This window comes from Hemicordylus capensis, chromosome 4 (assembly GCF_027244095.1).
Source record: "Hemicordylus capensis ecotype Gifberg chromosome 4, rHemCap1.1.pri, whole genome shotgun sequence".
Lineage (NCBI taxonomy): Eukaryota > Metazoa > Chordata > Lepidosauria > Squamata > Cordylidae > Hemicordylus > Hemicordylus capensis.
The window spans coordinates 172130394-172151605 of record NC_069660.1 but is presented as its reverse complement, the minus strand read 5'-3'; the positions used below and the strand labels follow the sequence as shown (position 1 = coordinate 172151605).

General features: G+C 43.9%; 3 protein-coding genes across 12 annotated transcripts in view; 2 read left to right on the top strand and 1 right to left on the bottom strand.

Annotated features, from left to right (window-relative positions):
- APBB3 (amyloid beta precursor protein binding family B member 3) overlaps positions 1-20987 on the bottom strand; it is a 43111-nt gene extending 22124 nt beyond the window's left edge. For 4 of the 9 annotated variants that reach the window (XM_053246455.1, XM_053246456.1, XM_053246457.1 and 1 more), the window contains exons 1-2: positions 20955-20987; positions 20621-20749 (exon numbers count right to left, since the gene is read on the bottom strand). In XM_053246455.1, coding sequence (XP_053102430.1) covers positions 20621-20749; positions 20955-20972 — 147 coding nt within the window. In that variant the 5' untranslated portion in view covers positions 20973-20987. Of the gene's footprint in view, positions 1-6225; positions 6730-20620; positions 20750-20954 lie in introns of those variants that run through there. The other 5 variants (XM_053246459.1, XM_053246464.1, XM_053246465.1 and 2 more) reach the window with 4 other exon arrangements.
- Positions 6691-16496, top strand: LOC128323408 (SLC35A4 upstream open reading frame protein-like). 2 transcript variants are annotated; one of them, XM_053246467.1, is made up of 4 exons: positions 6691-6908; positions 10948-11034; positions 13390-13449; positions 15691-15770. In XM_053246467.1, exons 1-4 carry the CDS (start codon positions 6709-6711, stop codon positions 15746-15748), a joined length of 405 nt encoding a protein of 134 aa, XP_053102442.1. In that variant the 5' UTR covers positions 6691-6708; the 3' UTR covers positions 15749-15770. The 2 variants fall into 2 exon arrangements, with proteins under 2 accessions (XP_053102442.1, XP_053102444.1); XM_053246469.1 differs by lacking the exon at positions 6691-6908 and having other exon boundaries at positions 10935-11034; positions 13351-13449; positions 15691-16496.
- LOC128323407 (probable UDP-sugar transporter protein SLC35A4) lies at positions 16510-19123 on the top strand. The gene is made up of 2 exons (XM_053246466.1): positions 16510-17629; positions 17746-19123. Exon 1 carries the CDS (start codon positions 16521-16523, stop codon positions 17484-17486), a length of 966 nt encoding a protein of 321 aa, XP_053102441.1. The 5' UTR covers positions 16510-16520; the 3' UTR covers positions 17487-17629; positions 17746-19123.
- Positions 20988-21212: the final 225 nt, after the last annotated feature.

The window sequence follows — 21212 nt, the reverse complement described above, 5'->3', positions numbered from 1 at the left end:
GACTTGGCTTCAAACAATTTAAGGGCTGCAGGTACTGTATGTAGTGGCCTCTTCTTGATAAGAAGGATTTTAGTATGTCAGTAGTGCTCCTCTCGGTGTTTGGGGCAGCATGAGAGCAGTGAGCTTTTCTGCTGCCAGAGACATGGAAGACCATGCCCAGGTATCTAAAGCACGAAACCTGCTCAATTTTGTGCCCGTTTATATTCCAGGAGTGTGTCATGGGTCTCTTAGTGAAGGCCATTATTTTGGTTTTGTGACAGTTGATTTCCAACTGGTCTTACTTGCAGTACTGTGCAAGGGCCTTCAGAGCTCCTCTGACTTATGGGGGTCCTAGAAGGAATTGCTGCATTGTCCGTACAGAGCAGGGTAGAAATGTGTCTCTCTGCAAGTTTGGAAGGGTGAAAATCTATTTTATTAAGGACACACACCATGCTGTTAATATAGAACAGGAGCAGGGCAAGAATACAGCCTTGTTTGACACCCTTATGGGTTGGAATGCTGCTTGATAGATTACCTTGGGGGTTGCACCTTACTTGAGGGACATATCATAATGTAGGATACGGATGAGGTATAGCAGGTGCCAGTCAATTGAGGAGGCTTCCAATTTTCCCCACAGTTTGACTCATGAGATGGAATCAAAAGCAGCCTTAAGATCTATAAAAGCTGTGGAGAGGGAGGTTGTAATGTGGGTGGAATATTTCTCAATTAGATCTTATAGAACTACACACTGGATCCAACTACAGTGTTGGATTGTCCCTCCCTAAAGTCAGCCTGCTCCTCCATGAGGTTTTCTTGTTCCAGCCTCCTTAGTTTCCAGTATAGATATCTAGTATAGAGCTTACTGACTGTGCTGAGCAGGCTGATGGGTCTGTAGTTTGCCACGTTGCCCTTTCTGAAGATGGGGACAATGACCGCTAGCCACCAGTTCTTAGGAATATGGCCATGTGTGTCAATAAATGTGAATTGTGAGGCCAGGCTGAATTGTTTTTTATTAGCTCTAGGTGGATTAGGTCATCTCTAGGGGCCTTCCTAGCTCTTAGTTGGGAGATAAGTTTCTTAATCTCAGATGTCATCACTGGTGGCCATGTGGGCAGGTCCTCTACATCGTGCTGGGAGCAACCATGTTCCATAGCTTCATCTTTGTACAGCTTGCAGAAATGCTTTCCCCAGACCTCTGGTGAGTTGTAGCTGTCCAGGTGTGTTGGGCCACTGCTGAGGAAATTTGCTGAAATGTGCCAGAATGAGGCCGAGTCATTGCATCTGAATGCCTGAATGAGGTATGACCAGGTGGCTTTCATAGCATCTCTTTTCTTGCATTTAAGTAGCTCCTTTATATTGCCTCTTCTGCTTGAGGAGGCCCTGCGCAGACACTGTTCTGGTATTGGTTTCATAGGCATGGTAGTTGGTGAGGAGCGCTTTTCTAGCATTAATGTAGTCGTCATCAAACCATGGTTTAGTGTGATGCAGGTGCTGTTTTGGGCGAGTGTTGTTTTTGTGAGTTAGGTGCTTTTGTAGTTACTGCACTAGATTTCTATGATTCTCTAGGGTTGGGTCAGAGGGCTGTGCTGTAGTCAAGGAGAGCCGAATGTGTTGGAAATGATCTGAAGTAAGTAGTTCGGTTATTGCTTTGTCTAGGTGAGTGGACCATTTGGCTCTTCTTGCAGGTAGAATGTGGGGTTGGTATAAGTCCTCAGTGTGGGACTGCTGGGTGAAGGGCTTTAGTCATAGAGAAATTGGAAAGTGGTCACTGTCAAATTGGGGAGAAACCAGATGGCACTCAGTCACACTCTTCTTCTTGGATTGGGAGATTCATTGTCAAAGCATGTGTGTGGTTTTGATTAGATAATGAACCATGGGAGAAAGTACCTTTTCTCTGCCACCTTGGCTCTACACAAAACCAGGTTTCATTAAAATAAAACGGAAGAAGAATCCCCTTACAGCACAGTCTTGCAAGCAACCATCATAACACCATCTACCAGAAGACACAATTCATGTGTCTCCCATGTCACCATCATAATACCATCTACATCTGGTAGATGGTGTTATGATGGTTGCTTGCAAGAACTGTGCTGTAAGGGGATACCCCGTACTGCTGAGGTCTACTTTCTCAGGAAAAACTCCACTACCGAAATTCCATCTTTGAATTGCACAGAAGATAAATTACCTCCCACCTCCGCAAACCAATAAACGGTTACATTTGTGCCAACTCTGCAAATTTAATCAAGGAAATGCAGCTTTCACAGATGGGATTAATCTGGCCCGAACAAGATACAGCTCAGTACACTCCCCACATCCTCAGTTCTGCTCATTCCTTCCAAAACACTTACGCCTTTAAAAGAGAGAGCATTTAGGAGGAGGGGTGCCAGTAACTTTCCTTCCATTTTTATCTAAACAAATTTGGAAGCATTTCCACTCTTGGAAAAGGGAGAGGTGGACACAAAAACCCATAACCGGGAAATGATGTAGGAGTGATTTTGTTAGTAACTAATGTTCTTTAATGAAATCCCACCATCTTTGCAAATTCATAATGAATTCTTACCTTGTACTTACAGAAGACTGAAGCACCAGAGTCTCCAAAGAATAGAGCCCCTTTCCTCCACCTAATTAACTGCAAGTGCAGTGTGAAAAGATGTTAACTTTGTATGACCCACACAGTTTACTAAAACTGGGGAGCACAGGGGTCAATGTCCCTGCCTCTTAATAAGATGTTAAATATAGATCACAATACTTTTGTAGAAGATAGAGCAATGTAAGACCTCGAGTTTCACAGGTGGGGAAACTGAGGCACAGACTGACCACAATCTGTGTACAAACTGGTTGTAAACTGCCCAGAGACATGAGTTTTGGGAAGTATAAAAATATGTTAAATAAATAAATAAATAAATAAATAAATTGCCCATGACTAACCATCAGACTTGTGGATGACAGAATAGAGTGCTCACAATCAGCCATGCTGTCCCTATTGACCAGATCATAATGCTTCTTGTAACAGATAATTGCACATATTTTATTTTCACTCGCTCAATCAGTTATAAGTATGGGGTCTTACATCAGTGCTGGCAAACCAGACAAGCTTGAAAACCAAAGTCAATTTGAGGCAGGAACTTATGTTGCATTCTAGTTCCATAGAACAATACAGGGCTTCAGAGAGGGGTCACATGGCACACTGCTATGCAATGCATGTAAGCTGGATGCATGATCATGTTCTAGAAGCAGTCAGAGAGAACTTACAGGACTGGCCTAACACAGTTGCTGAGGAATTCCCAAAGGATCAATGCCATTTGGACAGGACTCATTAAAAACGTATTGATTATCAGGGAAAACACACAGTGGGGGGATCTTTATAAGGCTGGTCTCTTCACCTAACGGTGCAGCAGGGAAGTAACTTGCCTAGCAAGCAAGAGGTTGCCGGTTCAAATACCCGCTGGTATGTTTCCCAGACTATGGGAAATACCTATATCGGGCAGTAGCGATATAGGAGGATGCTGAAAGGCATCATCTCATACTGCGCGGGAGATGGCAATGGTAAACCCCTCCTGTATTCTACCAAAGACAACCACAGGGCTCTGTGGTTGCCAAGAGTTGATGCCAACTTGACGGCACAACTTTACTTTACTCTTCATGTAGCCCCTCCCACCAGTGCCAGATTCCCTGTTTCCTCCCACAACTGCAGGTGTTTCTGCATGCATGAAGCCTGAGCCCAGTCCAGAAACCTTTGCCCATATCCTCACCGTCCTCCTGAATCTGCGCATAATTTGTACGCACTAGACTGTTTATCGAGTAGGTGAGGAGAATTTTTGCCATGATCCCCTGTAGCACAGGATCGCAAGATTTCTTCCTGCCTCCTCTTTGCTTTCACAGCACTAGGAAGCCTAGCTTCAGTCATGCAAGATACAAAGCCCTCTGCTTCATCATAGAAATGGGGAAACAAGGGCAGGATGTTTTACCCACTGATCTTTTGGATGTGCCTCAGAGACCATTTAAAACAGTAAGAGAACATTTCACCATCTCTGGCTTATGTATTTTATCTAACTATGCACCCAGTTCCAATGTGGAGACTTGCACTGTGAAATTCAGTCCATTTCACAAAGCAGAGTATAAGCAGGTAAGTGGAGGAATACAAAAATGTGAGGCTCTGCAGCTCCCTCCCAATTCCCCAAGACAGCCATGCTCCCTGAAACAAAGCTACAGCCAAACCCATGGAGTGCAATCCAATTTACTGTCTGTTTACTTGGGAGAAAGTCTCATTGATTTCAGTGGGACTTACTCCTCAGAAGTATGCAAAGCCTGTAATTCTAGAGAAAGAAAGTCATTTAATTCAGTAGCCTTGTTTCCAAGAGAAATGCTTAGGAAAGGGCTATTGCAGGGATGGCCAACTGGCAGTCTGTGGGCTGGATCTGTCCCTGGAAAAATTCTACAATTTTCTATGTAGATAGTTTAATGTTACTATTTGGATTTTGGATTTAATGTCTTGTTTGGATTTTTTATGTGTAACGTGTATACAATATTAAATTTACATATATGTTTGTAATACTATGCCTAAGCATGTCTGCTCTGGAACTGTGAAGTCCTCACTGCTAGATTTCTTCAATTTTATTATGGAATCTGACTACACAAGATGGGGGGGGGTGTCAAACTGTCTGGAGACTGGAATTGCCCTGAGAATACAGAAATTCACCACCCCTCAACTGTTAGGCTGAAATCTCAAGCATGGTATCCAAGGGGGATGGGGGCTGACCCTCCCCCTCCCTACTAGAATTCAAAGCAAAATTAATGTTGAGCAATAGTGTGTACTTTGCTCTCTCCTTTCAAAATTTCTGCAGACTCTCATGGGAACATAGGAACATAGGAAGCTGCCATATACTGAGTCAGACCATTGGTCTATCTAGCTCAGTATTGCTTTCACAGACTGGCAGTGGCTTCTCCAAAGTTGCAGGCAGAAATCTCTCTCAGCCCTACCTTGGAGATGCCAGGGAGGGAACTTGAAACCTTCTGCTCTTCCCAGAGTGGCTCCATCCCCTAAGGGGAATATCTTACAGTGCTCATGCATCAAGTCTCCCATTCATATGCAACCAGGGCAGACCCTGCTTAGCTAAGGGGACAAGACATGCTTAAACCCCACTTAAATTATTAGCTGCATTGAGACCAAGGTGTCAGAACCCTTCAGTGAACTTCTGGACCCACCAGACACCCTAGGCTTGCCTTTATTTTCTGATCTGCACTGCATATGCAAAACCAAGAAAGCTTTGATGAAATAATCCCCCATTTCTACTTCAGACATGAGTTTCACTTCTTCTGAACTTGAAATGTTGAGGAAGTGAAGAGATTTAAAACCTCAACCCAATTTTCCCTAGGAGGGAGAATATAGCTTCAGCACCATAGACAGCTATCTGGGGACAGACAGAGAAAGCAGGCTGGCCAAGATGAGGAGAAACAACAGGTTAACTACAGATTGTTTTCCCCTAGCCGGCTTTTAAAAAACAAAATCATGATAAGCAGTTGCAAGTGGCTTCAGGTTGAGAAGAGGCCCAGCGGGGTGTGAGGGGAGGGGCTGTGTAACCATTTCCTTGCAGGACACATTTCTCCACTCCAAGCACTCCCCCTCTGCAAGCTGATCCCCCGCCCCGCCAAGAGATAAAAAATGACACACGGGGAGGTACAGGGGGACACCACACCGACATTCACAATGCACAGAGGGAACCTCACCACAGCCATGCCTTCCTCTCTGAGCTCCCCATCAGCTCTCTTGGGCAAAGACCCCAAGCAAAGAATCAGTGTCCCTAACCCTGATTCCAGCCGGTGCGCACAGACCGGCGGGCGGGGGGAGGGGGGCAGGCGGCGTGTGCGGAGCGCCCCACTGACCCCTCCGATGCCCACCTATGCGCGGCATCCATCCCAAAAGAGCTTCTCAAGTAGCCGGGGCCCCCAGTGCCGGAAGAGGAGAAAAGAAAAGGCCGGGGAAGGATCAGCTAGTGCTACCGGCGGCGGCACAAATTCAGCCGCTTACGGGAAGAGGGCCGAACACGGGCACACACACGCCTCTCCTTGCAGGCCCTCGCCCACCTAAGATGCGGCCCCCGAGCACGGACGAGTTCCCTTTCCCTCTCCCTCCCCCAGCCAAACTGCTGCCGCCGCCCGTCGCCCCCCCCCCCCAGTGAGTGCCGCCCGGAGTGCCCCCTCCGACAGCCCCCGACCAACCACCCTCCCCCCCCTCCTCCTCCTCACCATCACAGTTGACCAGGATTATGGCCAGCATATAATCCTTGCCTAGCATGGCTTCGCTTGGTGGGGGGTCCAGAAGCAGCCGTGCAGCCCCAGGCAGCGAGAGAGGGCGGCAGGCAAGGACTGCGTGCCAGAGGCCGGCGCCAGAGTGCGAGGCGGGCGGGGCCAGCTGGGCGCGCGGGCGAAGGGAAGCCTGGGGGGCTGGCCCAGCAGCAGGAGGCGGAGGAGATAAAATACGCTGAGGAAGGGGCTGGATCCCAAGCCGCGATACCAGCCGCACTATGCGCTTAACGCAGTCCGATCCTCCTCACTGAGTTCAAACGGGACTTAGGGAGGCGCAAGTGAATGCGCAGCACAGGACTGCAGCCCAAAGCAAGTGAAGTGAGACTTTCAAGGCAACCTGCCCAGGAGAATCGGGCTGCCGGCTGCTGTATCTCGGGTTGCAACAGTCAGGAGTGGGGAAAGACTTCTCAGTGTATTTTCGAGATGACGAGCGCTCCCTCCGTGGGTCGGCCAAAGAAGTCGGAGCTTCAGAACAGCCACTACAATCTGCAGTACACGACTCGACTGAATGCTGTTTCACAATTACCCGTCAGGTCAGCGAGCTGGCAGCAGCCCGATCCTGTGAATATTTACTCGGAAGCAAGTGTCCCACTCCCATTCAATCCAAAGAACATAACTGACAAGTGAGTGAGGGTAGGATTATTATCGCCTTATGACAGCCCGATCTCATGAAAAGCTGGCACGCCCAATTCCACTGATTTCAGTGGGTTAAGGCGTGCCTAACACTAACGCAGCCATAGAAATCACACTTTGAGTAGACTAGTTCAGTCAGCAACCAGAGGCGAATCTAGGGAAAATAGTGCCTAGGGCAATTGCGCCCTAAAACTGCAATTGCACCCCCTGTCCAAACATCTGACACCCATCTTTCAGATAACTTTACCATAATATCAGCTCAAAAATACAAGTCAAGATCGTTAATCTTTTAAAATTTCAAAAACTATTTAGCAGTGGACGTAGCCAGACGAAAAAATGCTGGAAAACTACAAATTTCAGTATGCTGGGGTTCATGAAATACCCAAATACTATGTGGAGGTGTACTTGGAAAACAGAAGTGCCTGTCTAATTCTCTACTATGCATTGTAGCATCACTATTACATAAGCTTTAAAAATAAATGGAGAATTTGACTTTTCCCAGATAGCCTGAAAATAATTAAAGGATATGCAGAGTAAACTGTGTCACTGCTTGGAATATATTATAGTATTTCAGAAAGACAGTTAAAATGAGAGAAAGAGAGCAAGAAACTCCCAGTGGGCCTTAATACTAAGGATTTCACACTGATTCAAAGACAAACTCACCATTAATAGCCATATTATTAAGACATCACCTTTAACTTGCTTATCACAAGAAGCAAAGTAAGAGCAAATGAATACAATCCTAGCTCATAAGCTTCAGCTCAGTAGTCACAAGCTCTGATTCTCTGTACATAGTGCCAAACTGAATATGTGTACAGTGACTTATATTATATATTTTAAAAGAAATTTACCTGTAGCCTCTTTGGGGGCTTCATAAAGGCCGTGGGGGTGTCTGCAAAGGTTCTCCCACCCCCGCTGGCCTCTAGGGCCTTTCAGGGACCATTTGAGCATGTGCAGGGCCATTTTAAAAGATTTTTTTTAAATGGTCGCTGAAAACAAAATTGCCCCCGCACATTCTCAAATGGCATCTGAGAGGTGTGGCATGGCCTAGGGCCTCACAGACGCCATTTGAGCATGCACGCTGACTATTTTGTTTTCGGTGGCCATTTTTAAAAAAAAATAATTTTTAAAAATGGCGTCCCCCTTCAAGTGGCGCCCAGGGCACGTGCCCTGCCTGCCCCACCCTAGATATGCACCTGTCAGCAACCCAGTCCTAAGAGCTCCGAGAGAGAGAAAGTGCCAGTGCATCATTAGTACCATCACAAGCACTAGCCGATATCCATGACACATCCATGTTTCATCCACTATTCATGGCACATTGCATCCAATGCATCATTATGAACCTGCTAGAGGAAGATGAATTATTTCCCCAGAAACAAAATACTACAGTTGGGGGTGGCGGAGACGGGAAACAACTAACAGAAGTGCTATCTTGACAGATTCCTATAATTAACTACTGCTCATTTATTGCACAGAATGGGCGGGGGGGAGGAAGAAGCACTCCCCCAGAGTCCTTTTTCAAGAAGACAAAAGGGTTGGCAGCACACAAGAGTCTTTTCTGAATATTTTCTCTCCTGCCATTATTCTCCAGCACCTGGAGAGGAGAGCTGGTCTTGTGGGAGCAAGCATGATTTGTCCCCTTAGCTAAGCAGGGTCTGCCCTGGTTGCATATGAATGGGAGACTTGATACATGAGCACTGTAAGATATTCCCCTCAGGGGATGAAGCCGTTCTGGGAAGAGCAGAAAGTTCCAAGTTCCCTCCCTCGCTTCTCCAAGATAGGGCTGAGAGAGATTCCTGCCTGCAACCTTGGAGAAGCCACTGCCAATCTGTGAAGACAATACTGAGTTCAGGGGCGTATCTAGAGTAAGGCAGGCAGGGCACGTGCCCTGGGCGCCACTTGAAGGGAGGGTGCCATTTTTTAAAATTTAAAAATTTTAAAAATGGCTACTGAAAACAAAATGGCCACCACGCATGCTCAAATGGCCTCTGTGAGGCCGTAGGCCATGCGAGGCCTCGCAGAGGCCATTTGAGCATGCACGGTGGCCATTTTGTTTTTGGTGGCCATATATATATATATAAATGGCCACCACACATGCTCAAATGCTCCCTGCGAGGCCCCCAGGCCGAAACAGGGTGAAACAGGCCTGAAAATCAGCCCGGGACGGGCTGCAGCGGTGGATTAAGAGGCTGGTGGGGGGAGGGAAAACCTTTGCAGACCTTTAGGAAGACCCCCAAAGGGCTACAGGTAATTTTTTTTAAATTAATATAATATAAGTCACTGTACACATATTCAGTTTGGCACTATGTACAGAGAATCAGGGCTTGTGAAAACTGAGCTGAAGCTTAGGAGTTAGGATTGTATTCATTTGCTCTTACTTTGCTTCTTGTGATAAGCAAGTTAAATGTGATGTCTTAATAATATGGCTATTAATGGTGAGTTTTTCTTTGAATCAGTGTGAAATCTTTAGTATTAAGGCCCACTGGGAGTTTCTTGCTCTCTTTCTCTCATTTTAACTGTCTTTCTGAAATACTATAATATATTCCAAGCAGTGACACAGTTTACTCTGCATATCCTTTAATTATTTTCAGAGTATCTGAGAAAAGTCAAATTCTCCATTTATCTTTAAAACTTATGTAATAGTGATGCTACAGTGCATAGTAGAGAATTAGACAGGCACTTCTGTTTTCCAAGTACACCTCCACATAGTATTTGGGTATTTCATGAGCCCCAGCATACTGAAATTTGTAGTTTTCCAGCATTTTTTTGGTCTGGTTCATCCATTGCTAAATAGTTCTTGAAATATTAAAAGATTAACGATCTTGACTTGTATTTTTGAGCTGATATTATGGTAAAGTTATCTGAAAGATGGGTGTCAGATATTTGGACAGGGGGCGCAATTGCAGTACTTGCCCAAGGCACTATTTTCCCTAGATATGCCTCTGAGTTAGATAAACCAATGGTCTGACTCAGTATATGGCAGCTTCCTATGCTCCTATGGTAGAATTTTTATGGTAGAATATCTAGTCATCAGGTTTGGTAGTCATTTATAGGTTTATCCTCGATTATTCTTCCTAATCTCCTTTAAACAGACACTCAACTCATTTTGTGATTAGATTAATTTTGCATGCTGAAGAAATACTTCTGTCCATCCTAATCTCCTGCCAAACAGTTTAATTGGATGACACCTCCTTCTAGTGGTGGGAGAGTGGGGAAGTAAAACTTTCCTCAGTCCACTTTCTTCACCCCATGCATAATTTGATAAGCCTCATGTGCCCCCTTTGTCTTGTTTCCCCTCTGTCCTGAAGTCCCAAATCTTGAAACCTTTCCTCTAAGAAAGGTGTTCCAGGCCCTCAGTCATTTTGGCTGCCTTCTTCTGCAACCCTTTACAGCTCTGCAATATCGCTTGATATGTAGAGGCCAGAACTGCACACAGCATGCCAAATGTTGCCTCCTCCTTAACCAACAGAATTGCCCTCCATCTACAAATTTTGGCCCATGTGCAGTAGCCCTGGCAGGGCAAAACCGGCGAAAAGCAGGAAACAGGGAGCATGCGCAATAAACATGCTGTTTTAGCAAAACTAACAAGTCTCACGCAGGAGCAACCAAAATATTAAGAAGTACACGCTTTGGCTGTCGCTGTCACGCCAGGGAAATCGCGTGTTCAAGACTACAGATATAAGAAAGTACCAGAAATCTTTCTCATTGTCTGGACAGAAAATTCTACCGAAGCAATCTTTTTATCTCCGCTTCTTTCCCACCCCACCTCCAAGTGACAGCACAGCTGCCCATCACTCCCAATTAATAAATTCAGGGATTTAGCATAGCTGTGATTGGGCAGCAGCGTATCTAGCCAGAAATAAAATATAACCGCAAAGGGCAGCAGTTCATGCTCTTCGTAACTCAGGTCTTATTTTTTGTGGAAGATACTTTTAATTAAGACTATAGCGCACGTAGAGAATCAAGCCTGCAGCGATTCCCAATTTTTGCCGGAAGCTCACTCTAGGAATTTTCTAACTCTATGGTTAGGACGCTTCAGAATCCCAATCGAGGCGCACGGCGCATGTGCACGCAGAAGATAAGCCCTTTCCGGCCGGGAAGATGGCGGATGATAAAGTAAGAGTGGGCTTGGGCGCTGTCGAGAGGGGTTGCTGAAGGTTTGGCGTGAGATGTTGCCGGGCCTTTTCCCTTGCGGGCTCTGCAAATAGCTTGTGTTCTTGGTCTCTATCATGTGGGCTGTCTCGGGAGTCCGACTCGGGATTTAGGTCGGGGAAATAACGGTGGGGTGGGGGGGTGGAGGGTGCGCGCAAAGAAAGAGCACAAGGTTGTCTGGGCTTCTCTGTCTTGTCTGTTTGGACACTCTAATTGTCAGCCCCTGTCCCCAAAGCCCTTGGTACAGACCACACGGAAAAAACGTTAATGGAGCTGTCACTTAAAAAAACAAAAGGCCCAGGAAACCAGTCGAAACTACTCGGCCAAAACTTGTGCAAATGGATAGAGTGTGGAAGTTTGACTGAGGAGAGCTGGGTTCAAATCCTTAGCCGCAGATATTTGAGAGGTGGAGAGAGATTTGTATTAATCTGTCACAGCAAAAATAACAGAGTCTGATGCAGTGTTCCCTCTAAGGTGTGCACATGAGTGTGTGTTCACAAGTTTTTTTGATGTCCGCTCAGTTAATTTTAGTTTCTGCTAAGGTTGAATCAGGAAGACTCCATTCTGAATGCATGTGTGCACACTGCCTTGATACTGCCACTCAGGACAAAACTCATTCTGCAGAGAGATGGGGGGGGGGGAATAGAGGGAACACTGGTCTGGTGGTACCTTTAAAAAATGCCAAATTTATTACAGTATAAGGCACTTATAATAAAGTTTGTACTACAGTACACATTTTAATCTATTAATTGGCCATAAGATTTTTTTATTTTTTTTATTTTATTTGCACTGAGTTTAAGTAATCTGAACTGTCATCTTCCCTTTGGTCTTTAAATAGAAGAAAACGCACTCTTGTTATACAGATCTTTGGAGATTTTTAGCTTTTGCATGTGCTTTGGCTTTAACTTTTACTGCTATTCTCTTATGAATTTGATGTTTTTGTGATGATTCTGTTAACTATAAAATGTCTATGAGTTGCTTTGTGAGCCCAAACTGAATGAAAAGTTGGAAAAGATTTAAAAACAAAAAATCTCCTCTGTATGTATGACCACCTATAACTCAGAGCTGTATTGAAAATTACCAGATTTTGGTCTGAGATGAAACACGAATTTACCTAAAGTTTTTTCTTCAGAAAACTTTACTTTCCAAAAAGCTAAATCAAAATTTATTTCCCTGTACTGATCACCATTTTTATCCATACATACCTTCATATTTTACAAGTCAAAGGCCATGGCACTTACAAAAATATTGTGACATTTTTCTCGGACTGTCATATTGGCCCAGTTCAGAAGTCATGTGGAGGGCTGGAGGCAGGAATTAGTCCTGATTCTAATGCGTGACATACCCTAGCCTCAAGTGCACATTCTCTCTCTCCCCACACCCCCATTTCACCCTTTGCCCACAAAAAGATGAGAAGACTCTTCTACTGAGTCTCACTTGGAACAAGCCAGGGTTTATCATCTAATTATCTTTTAATTAGATTTATGGTTTTAAATTGTTAATGTTGGTTATAAATGATTTTAAGCTTTAAATAAGTGATGCAAGTTTTGGGTGGTATAGAAGTATTTTAAATAAAATAAATAAGTAAATAAATTGTTTAATTTAGTTTTGATTTTAATTGGTTTGGTTTGGTTTTGATGTAAACTGCCCTGAGCCATTTTGGAAGGGTGGTATCTAAATAAAATAAATAAATAAAAATAAATAATAACATTTGAACCAGGCAATTTAGCCAGAGGTTTTTTTGTTTTGTTTTGTGTTTCGTTTTGTTTTTTAAAATCAGGATCTGAAGCTAGGACAAGAATAAATCTCAATTGTTCAGTCTGGATGCCATGACAGATCCTAGCTTGTACTAACCCAGGATCAGAAGTAGAATAGGTCCTCTCCTTGCATGTAAAGGAAAGAGGGAAGTACCCATGCCCAAGGCTAGGTGATATAATGCATAACCAGAATTCAGTCCTGGGTCCACATGACATGATCTGGGCCATTGTAAACCAACATCTGACAAGCCATTTGTGAATGCTGTTTCCTGTGTTTGGACGGTATAGTGCTAAATTACTCATTGGTGTTAAGCCCTCTAGCAAGAAGTCAAAATAAAACTATCCAAAGTATTCTCTCTGATATGGCAGCAGAGACAGCCAGAGACTGAACATTGGCATTACTTGTACCACTAGAAATACTGGACCGTTGCTATCTTCCTATCTTGCTTTCTGTTAAAAAGATGCTAAAATGCATGTGTGCATGCAATTTGCAATGTGCTATTTTTGTTTCTAATGTATATAGGATTCACTGCCAAAGCTGAAGGATCTTGCTTTTTTGAAGGATCAGTTGGACCGTTTGCAACGAAGAGTGGAAAATGAGGTGCAGGCTGGCATGGGACAGGTAAAAGAGGAGTTGTTTAATACTTTATTTCCAGCAATCAGTTCTGTCTATGTTTGTCTCCCAACAGTTGTCCTAAATCTCGTATGGCATTTTTAGTAGTATTACTCCATTAAGTAGCTTACCATTAAAGAGGTTAAAAAAAGAAAAAAGTGCCCTAGTGAAGTAGTTTCTTTCAACAACAAAAACCTGTTAACTCCGGCAGACCAAAAGTTGTCTCCCATTGGTTGAGATAATTATGACATCAGAACTGCTCAACCTCCCTAGTCTCTTCACCACTGTGTAGATAGGATTAACTGAGTTTCAGATTTGTTTGTGACTTGTTTTGCACTGATTAATTAAAACTACAAAAAATGGATTTGCCAAAAGAAATTAAGGAAATCTACCATTTGTAAATTCCTGCATGATAGCATGTTTCTTCTCTGGCAGTGATGTTTATAAAGGGGTGGAGATGAGGGGAGTGAAGACCAGTGTTCCTTCTAATAGAGATTCCCAGATGTTGACTACCACTTCCAGAATCCCCAGCTGCAATGGCTTTTGCTTGGGGATTATGAGAGTTGTAAACAACATCTGGAAATCCCTGTTAGAGGGAACACTGGTGAAGACCACATTATTGCATTAGAACTGGTTTAATAACTCAAAAATCTCTTCTCCACCAAATCGTCACCTAATATGGCTTGCCAGTAAAGAAAAGGGAAGGAGATCGAACATTGGTTGGTCAGTGTCCTCTGCACTTTTTGTCAGTAGCCATGAAAACTACTGAGAAGGGCTTCTGTCAGGGCTGGTGAAATCTGCCCCCACCCCAAGGAAAGAGAAATGTCTTGAAAATAAAGCACAACAATTACGCTTGAATGGTTTAATTCATTTCTCTGAGGTAGATTGGGCCTGTTCCCCTATCACAGGAGTTCCGAACTTGTGGTACTCCAGATGTTGCTGAACTACACCTCTCATCATCCCCAGCCACAATAAATAATTGGGGATTATAGTTGTTGTTCAGCAACATCTGGAGTACCACAGGCCAGGGGTTCCCAACCTATCACATAGGCTCCTACTCCTTAGCAGGGAGCAACTGTGCAGTCAGTAGTGTGACTGGTTCTGACACTACCGTCTCTGCTTAAAAACTGTGAGGCCGCAGTGCTGTTGTTTGGTTTTTACCACCCTCATACCTCATAAGGAGAAGGGGCTGCTGAGTTCTTTGTTAGGGCCAGAGGGCCAAGGACTTTTAGCAGACATTCAGTAGGTGCAACCTTACCTAGCATAGAGGATGGAAGCAGCATCTGCTGATATTTTGCCTGTACCTCAACTACAGGACAGCCAGAACTTCAGTAGATACAGTTCCCATCTCCAAGTTTTTGGGGAAACTCCAGCCACGGTTTGCTCTTTACCCACTTCTCTGCACAGTTGCTCCTTTAAAAAAGGGGGGGGGGGGGGCGGGGAGGAGAAAAATGAAATAACATGCATGAAAGTAACAACATTGGATAATAAACATTGTATACGTTATTTGTACTATTATTTGTACTAACTTCGAAATGGTCCTGAGACACAGCCAATATGGTTTTCTCACTGAACAACTTTTCTCACAGCATCGATTCATGCTTTCCATTGCTTCCTTTTTGTAGGTACACACCCAAATATTTTTTCCAGTGTACTCGTATACCTTTCGCTCTTATACAATGGTACCATATACTAATTGTACCCTCTGGATTTTTTGAAATAAAGGTTGTTTTTGTTCAAATTATTATAGGAGACTTTACTCTCAATGCTCAGTAACCAAGCCTCAAAGAAAGATAGGCAGTTGTGATGTCGCAACACAGCCAACATGGCTGCTGCCTAGTGCAGAGTGGGGGAGGGCATTGCCAAATTGTAACTTCAAGCCTTGATTTCAGCAGTGTATGAGTAGATTTAAGTAAAAAAGAATACCAGGTGACTTGTAATCGCTTTCTGGTGAGAATTGGACAATACTTTTTTTTTAAAAGGAGAAATCCCTATAGAATTATACTTTATAGGTCCATCCCAGTAGCTTTTGGAAAATATCATACCTCCAAGAAACTGTATCTTATTTGTTTTATGTGTCATTTTTGGAAAATACTTGGATATTAACTGTTTCTTCCTGCAGTGATAAAAACTGTAGTACAGCACTTTAGAGAAAATGAGCAAACTATAAGAACATTCCCACAGTTTAAATGTTGTTGTTGTTGTTGTTCAGATGGCTGCTTCATTTGCCCATTTGTGCTTTTTCTACAGGAAGTTTCTTTGCTGGCATCCCCATTTCTCAAAGGGTTCCTTGCTGGGTATGTTGTAGCCAAACTCAGATCTTCTGCAGTCCTGGGATTTTTGGTGGGAACTTGTACTGGGGTGTATGCTGCTCAAACTTATGCAGTTCCAAATGTGGAAAAGACAATCAAAGACTACTTCAGCTCATTCAGGAAAGGACCAGACTAGAAGATTATCCCTCAGCAGTGGTGCACTCCAGAGACCCTTCTTCTCACTTTCGAATTTCTAGACAATGTCAACTCTTCATAGGTTATAGATGTCTAACTTCTCTGGCTCCCCTTTAAGCATCTGTATCTATTGGGAAAGTGTTTTATACTGGATGAATATGCAACTTCAGCAGGTCTGATCACAATTATTCTCAGACATTCTATCATTGAAGTGGTGACTGCTGCTTCAGCCATGCTAGGGCTTGGATACTTTCAGAACGTCAGCTTGGACAGCTATGTTGCTTTTCTCTGATGTGCTTGCATTTACAGTCTGGAGTGAAGGGCAGCTGTTGGGTCATCACACTAGCCTGCTTCGTGTTCTGGAAGCTCCACATAACCCTTCCTTTGACTAGGAAAGATGACTTGCATAGTTCACATGTGAGATGTTTGCTCTCTTCCCCATCATGCACAAGTATTATACCCAAATAAGAATCTTATAGTGACTAGTTCATGTCTTACTGATCTGATTCATTGAATGTGTGGCGTATGTGTGTCTTCCTCCATTAAGCTGTTTTTGTTTTAAATAAAAACCCTGATTCCTCTCCCATAAAACGTTAGAGACTAAAGCTACCCTTGTCTCCAAACTTCACAGAAATGTTATTGGACACCACTTGTACTAGGGGCAGCTTGGGTAACCCTGCTGTTACATTTAAGAAAGCCCTGTGGGGGCTGATGTTGATCCTGTCTGTTGTTATCTATGGTTCTCATGCTCCACTCCTGACTCTCAGTAAAGAGAATGGCCAGATCCCATTCAGTGCCTCCTCTGTTGTTGTTTTGATTGAGTTAGCAAAGCTGGTGTTCTCCTTAGTCTTCCTCCTGATCTGGGACCGGAGACGACTAAAGAGCTCTGTGACGTGGCATCATGCAGCCCCCTTTGCTCTCTCAGCATTGCTCTATGCAGCCAACAACAACTTGGTGGTTCATTTGCAGCTGTTCATGGACCCAAGCACCTATCAGGTACTGAGCAACTTGAAAATTGTCAGCACTGCTCTCCTTTTCAGCATGTTCTTGCATCAAAGACTGTCTCTACGCAAGTGGCTGGCCCTCTTCCTACTGACTGCTGCTGGAGCTTTCTATACATATGGAGGCCTGCAGGACCTGCGGCATTTGCCTACCTCTGACATGCAGCTGCACATCACTCCCATTGGCCTACTGCTCATCTCTCTCTACTGCCTGATCTCTGGTCTTTCTGCTGTCTATACTGAAGTTATTTTGAAGACCCAGGATTTGCCTCTCAGCCTCCAAAATTTGTTTCTTTACTTTTTTGGTGTTTTGCTGAATTTGATCATCCACCTGTTGAGCAGCTCAGCAACTAGATTCCTGGAGGGTTTCTCATTTTGGGTGCTGTTAGTTATTGTGAGCCAAGCCCTGAATGGCTTGATAATGTCCGTAGTTATGAAGCACAGTAATAACATCACTAGGCTTTTTGTGATCTCCTCTTCTATTATGGTTAATGCCCTACTTTCTGTTTTATTATTCAGCCTGCACCTCACTGCCTTTTTTTCGCTTTCTATACTGCTGCTTGGCTTGGCTCTTTACTTGTATTATGGAGTCAAATAACTTCTGTGCCTCTGTCTTAAGAGAAGGGACTGAAGTGATAGCAACCCATTGCCTAATTTGTGCTGTCTGAAAATTTGGGAGAGGGGTATTCACAGGCTTCCCTTACACTTCCTCTCACTTTTTTGTGAATGGCTTAAAGCAAGGTTTCTTAATCTTGGGCCCCCGGATGTTGTTGGACTACAACTCCCATCATCTCCAGACATGGCCTTGTGGTTGAGGATGATGGGAGTTGTAGTCCAACATAATCTGGGGGCCCAAGGTTAAGAAACCCTGGCTTAAAGGGATCTCTTCATATTTTCTCCTTCAGAGCTGGGAGAGAGTACTTGTTGTTTGGCTGGGCTGTAGCTTTAAGCTAAGTATTATCCAAATCTTTTCATTAGCTAGACAGCATAGTGTGAGGAAGCTGAAGATTGGGCTCTTATATGATAGCCTTCTACTTCCTCTGTAGCCAGTGGCAAGATTAGGCAGAGTCTTCACAGGGGAGGAGTAAGTAGAGCTTCCTTGGTGGGTAGCAGTGGAATCTTAGTCTCCCAGGCAACCACTGCTATACATGGAGGTCGGTGGGGGGAGGGGAGGGAGGAAGATTTTTGCATCTCTAGCCATTTTTAACCACCATCCATATGAATGCATTCAGAAGAGATCACATGAACAGAGTTAGCTGCTATTCTTTCTCTGCAATAAGATTGTTTTGCTTCTGCTGCTATTCTTTCAGATGTTCTGGTCTTACCCAGTCATTTGATTGTCACAGATGACAAAGTGCCTTTTGCAAATAATTTTCTTTTTGTGTGCTGTCTGTTCATTGTGTCAGATTGTGCAAAGCAAGAGATGTAGATCTCTCAAAATCCTCCAACCTTTGTAAAATTATATATATATAAAAAGCCAGAAGTTTCCTGTTGCTTTGTCCTTGCTCCACTTTGGAAAGATTTGCCAGTGGCTCACTTCCGCTCCCCACCCCGCCCCCACCCGCTTCAGTCTCTTAATGTGTTGCCTTCCTTGAATGTGCAACCACATGACCCTGCCATGTTAAATATAAAAGTCTGTTTTTCTAGTGAGGGTCTAAAAATGTCTTCTCACCTGAAGGTGGCTACAGTACAATGCTTCAATGTGAAACATGAGCATGTCCTCATTATCCAGGCAACCTGGATCCATATGAAGCTGCTACATTGTTCCTTCAGCATTTAAAGTGTTCCATTTCTCCTCCTCCTATCTTCTGCCTACAACAAATACTGCAGTCTTGATTACTCTAGTGCTACCAGCACAGGTGTTCAGAAATGGTCTGTATGCCTCTTGCTTGTGGGTGCTTTGCTGTACTTTATATGCAGCCTTCTGGCTAACAAACTTAAAACTGAATAGTCTCACAGCCTCTCATGCACTGTCCATGCCAGTTTCTGGATCAGATGTCTGGTGATGGGAAGCAACTCTGACTTGGGGCTGTGGCTGTTGGATTCCTTGGTTGGCCATTTATCTTTGCCATTCCTGTGTGAAGCCTCATCTCTCTCTCTCTAGCTCATGACAGTAAAGTTTTGATAAATAATGAAATTGTATCTGGATCTGTATACAATCAAGTTCAACAACCATCAGTTCAGTGCACCCAATGCCTAATCCACGGCAAGAGATTAAAGCTTTAGTTTCCAGGATTATTATTTTTTACAGTGTCTGTGTTTTTGTCTTATTGTACCTTTACTGCAAAGATAACTGCTAAAAGTGTAATATATAAGATTACTTTTGAAAGATTTTCTAAAACAAGTTTAATGAGTATCTTCAGAAAGAAATGTTTTGGAGAGATTTGCCACTGGAGCTGATGCTATGAACAGGACCTAAAAGAAATCTACTTTTCAGATTGTCCTCTGAAATGCTTTGTAATATTTTTAGAAGGTGGCACTTGTGATCTTTTAAAGATCTTTTAAAGCTTTCCCAATCATGAAATTGCTCCCTGTATATAGAAAACGCTGTGAAGTAAAAGAATTCTAGGTTAGGCAACTGCTTAAGGTGCTAGTCTGGTTGAGTGGGTAGAGACATTCAATCATACGACACCCCCTCACATACCTGGGCCTCTGAAGGGATGCAGGCCTGACACAGGTTTTCTGCCTTATCTGCTGTTTCTGAGAATTAGGTTCCAGCAGTCATGGCTCTGCTGTGAATCCTTCTTAGGCTCGTTCTTCCAGAGAAGGAACAGTACTCAAGTACTATAATCCAGCAAAAGACTGCTTGATTCTTGGTACACCCCTTTTATGAAACGTGGCAGTTGGCTTGAATAGGGAACACTTATGTGAGTAGGGCCACAGTTCAGTGATGAAGCATGTTCATTGTGTAAAGCACACCTAATATCCCAATTCCAAATCGGTAGCAACTTCCAGTTAATTTCCTATTAAGGAAAAGTCTCAGGTAACATGGCTAGGAAAGCCTGTCTGCAGCCTTGATTGATGGACAAATAGTCTGACTCAGTATAAGGCAGCTTCATATTAATAAATACACATCATGCTTTCCTGTTTGAAATAAACATCCAAAGCAGTCAATATCTAATACACATGAAAACACTAAACTGCCTAAAGGAGCAGGGAGCAATAACATCAGAACAAACTTGAGCAGGGCATACAAACTAACTTTCTACCCCACCCCCAAGGCCCTGTGAAGAAAAGCTTTTATATAGTAGAGAAAGGCTAGGTACAAAGGGGGCAGGCAGACATCCCAGGGAAAAGAGTTCCAGGCCAAAGAGACCGTGTTTCAAGTGCCCCTTTGCCTAGCCTCCAAATGCAGGGCAACACAAAGTAGCGGCTGACCTGCAAGATGCCACAGCGCAGCATGTGAGCAGACTAACAGTTTCCCAGCTAACTACAGGAGTTAGTTGCAGACTCTATTGTGATAGTGGAAAAACAAGAATGCTACCATCTCTGCCACAGAGCACCCCCTAGAATGGGATTGATCAACTTGGTTGTTTTTCTCCTCCAACATTCTAACCACACCCCCTGCTGCTGCATTGCTCCCAACTTCCCAGAAACTAAGGAAATGAACAGGTTTTTGCAAGTGGTAGTATAATCATTAGGCAGGATCACCAGGAGCTTTTACAGACAGGGCTGCTACCCCAAATCTCCTCCAGAAAAGTGTGTGTGCATTCACACACCAGCCAAACCTACCCCAAAGTCCATTCGGGATCCTTGGAAGCACTCCACGCACAAATCAGGCTTTTTCTTCTGAATTCTAGCTTTTCTTGATGTATTTCCAGGTTTTCCGGTTTTTAAAATGCTGGTTTCCAGAGAGTTTTCCTGAAAACGCAAATAGGGAGAGGCACTGATATAGAATCATTGTGTTCCTATCCAAGGAGTGCTCACTCTCTCCCCATTGGCTAGAAGGAAAACATGGTGGCATGCAATGCAAACCTGCATCAAAAGCAAACCTGAGAGCGGGGGGGGGGGCTGCTTCCCTCAGATGCCTCGAGTGTAATTTGAAGTGGCTTTGCTCGACATTTACCCCACAGCATGAAGCCATTTGTGAATAACTTCCAGCTACGACATCAGGAAACTATTAGGAACTAACATTCGACAGGGTGGACTCCCTATGCATCTAAATGCCACCTGTCATGACAACAAGTCTAGTTCAGCCTTCTCTGTTCATGAATGACCTTTATCTTGCCCAACACAAAAAACCAGCCTGACTGGGCAAATGCCATCCAATTGGTTGTCATGACAGCGTTCAGTCCAGAAACTGAAATCTGCATTGTAAAGTAGT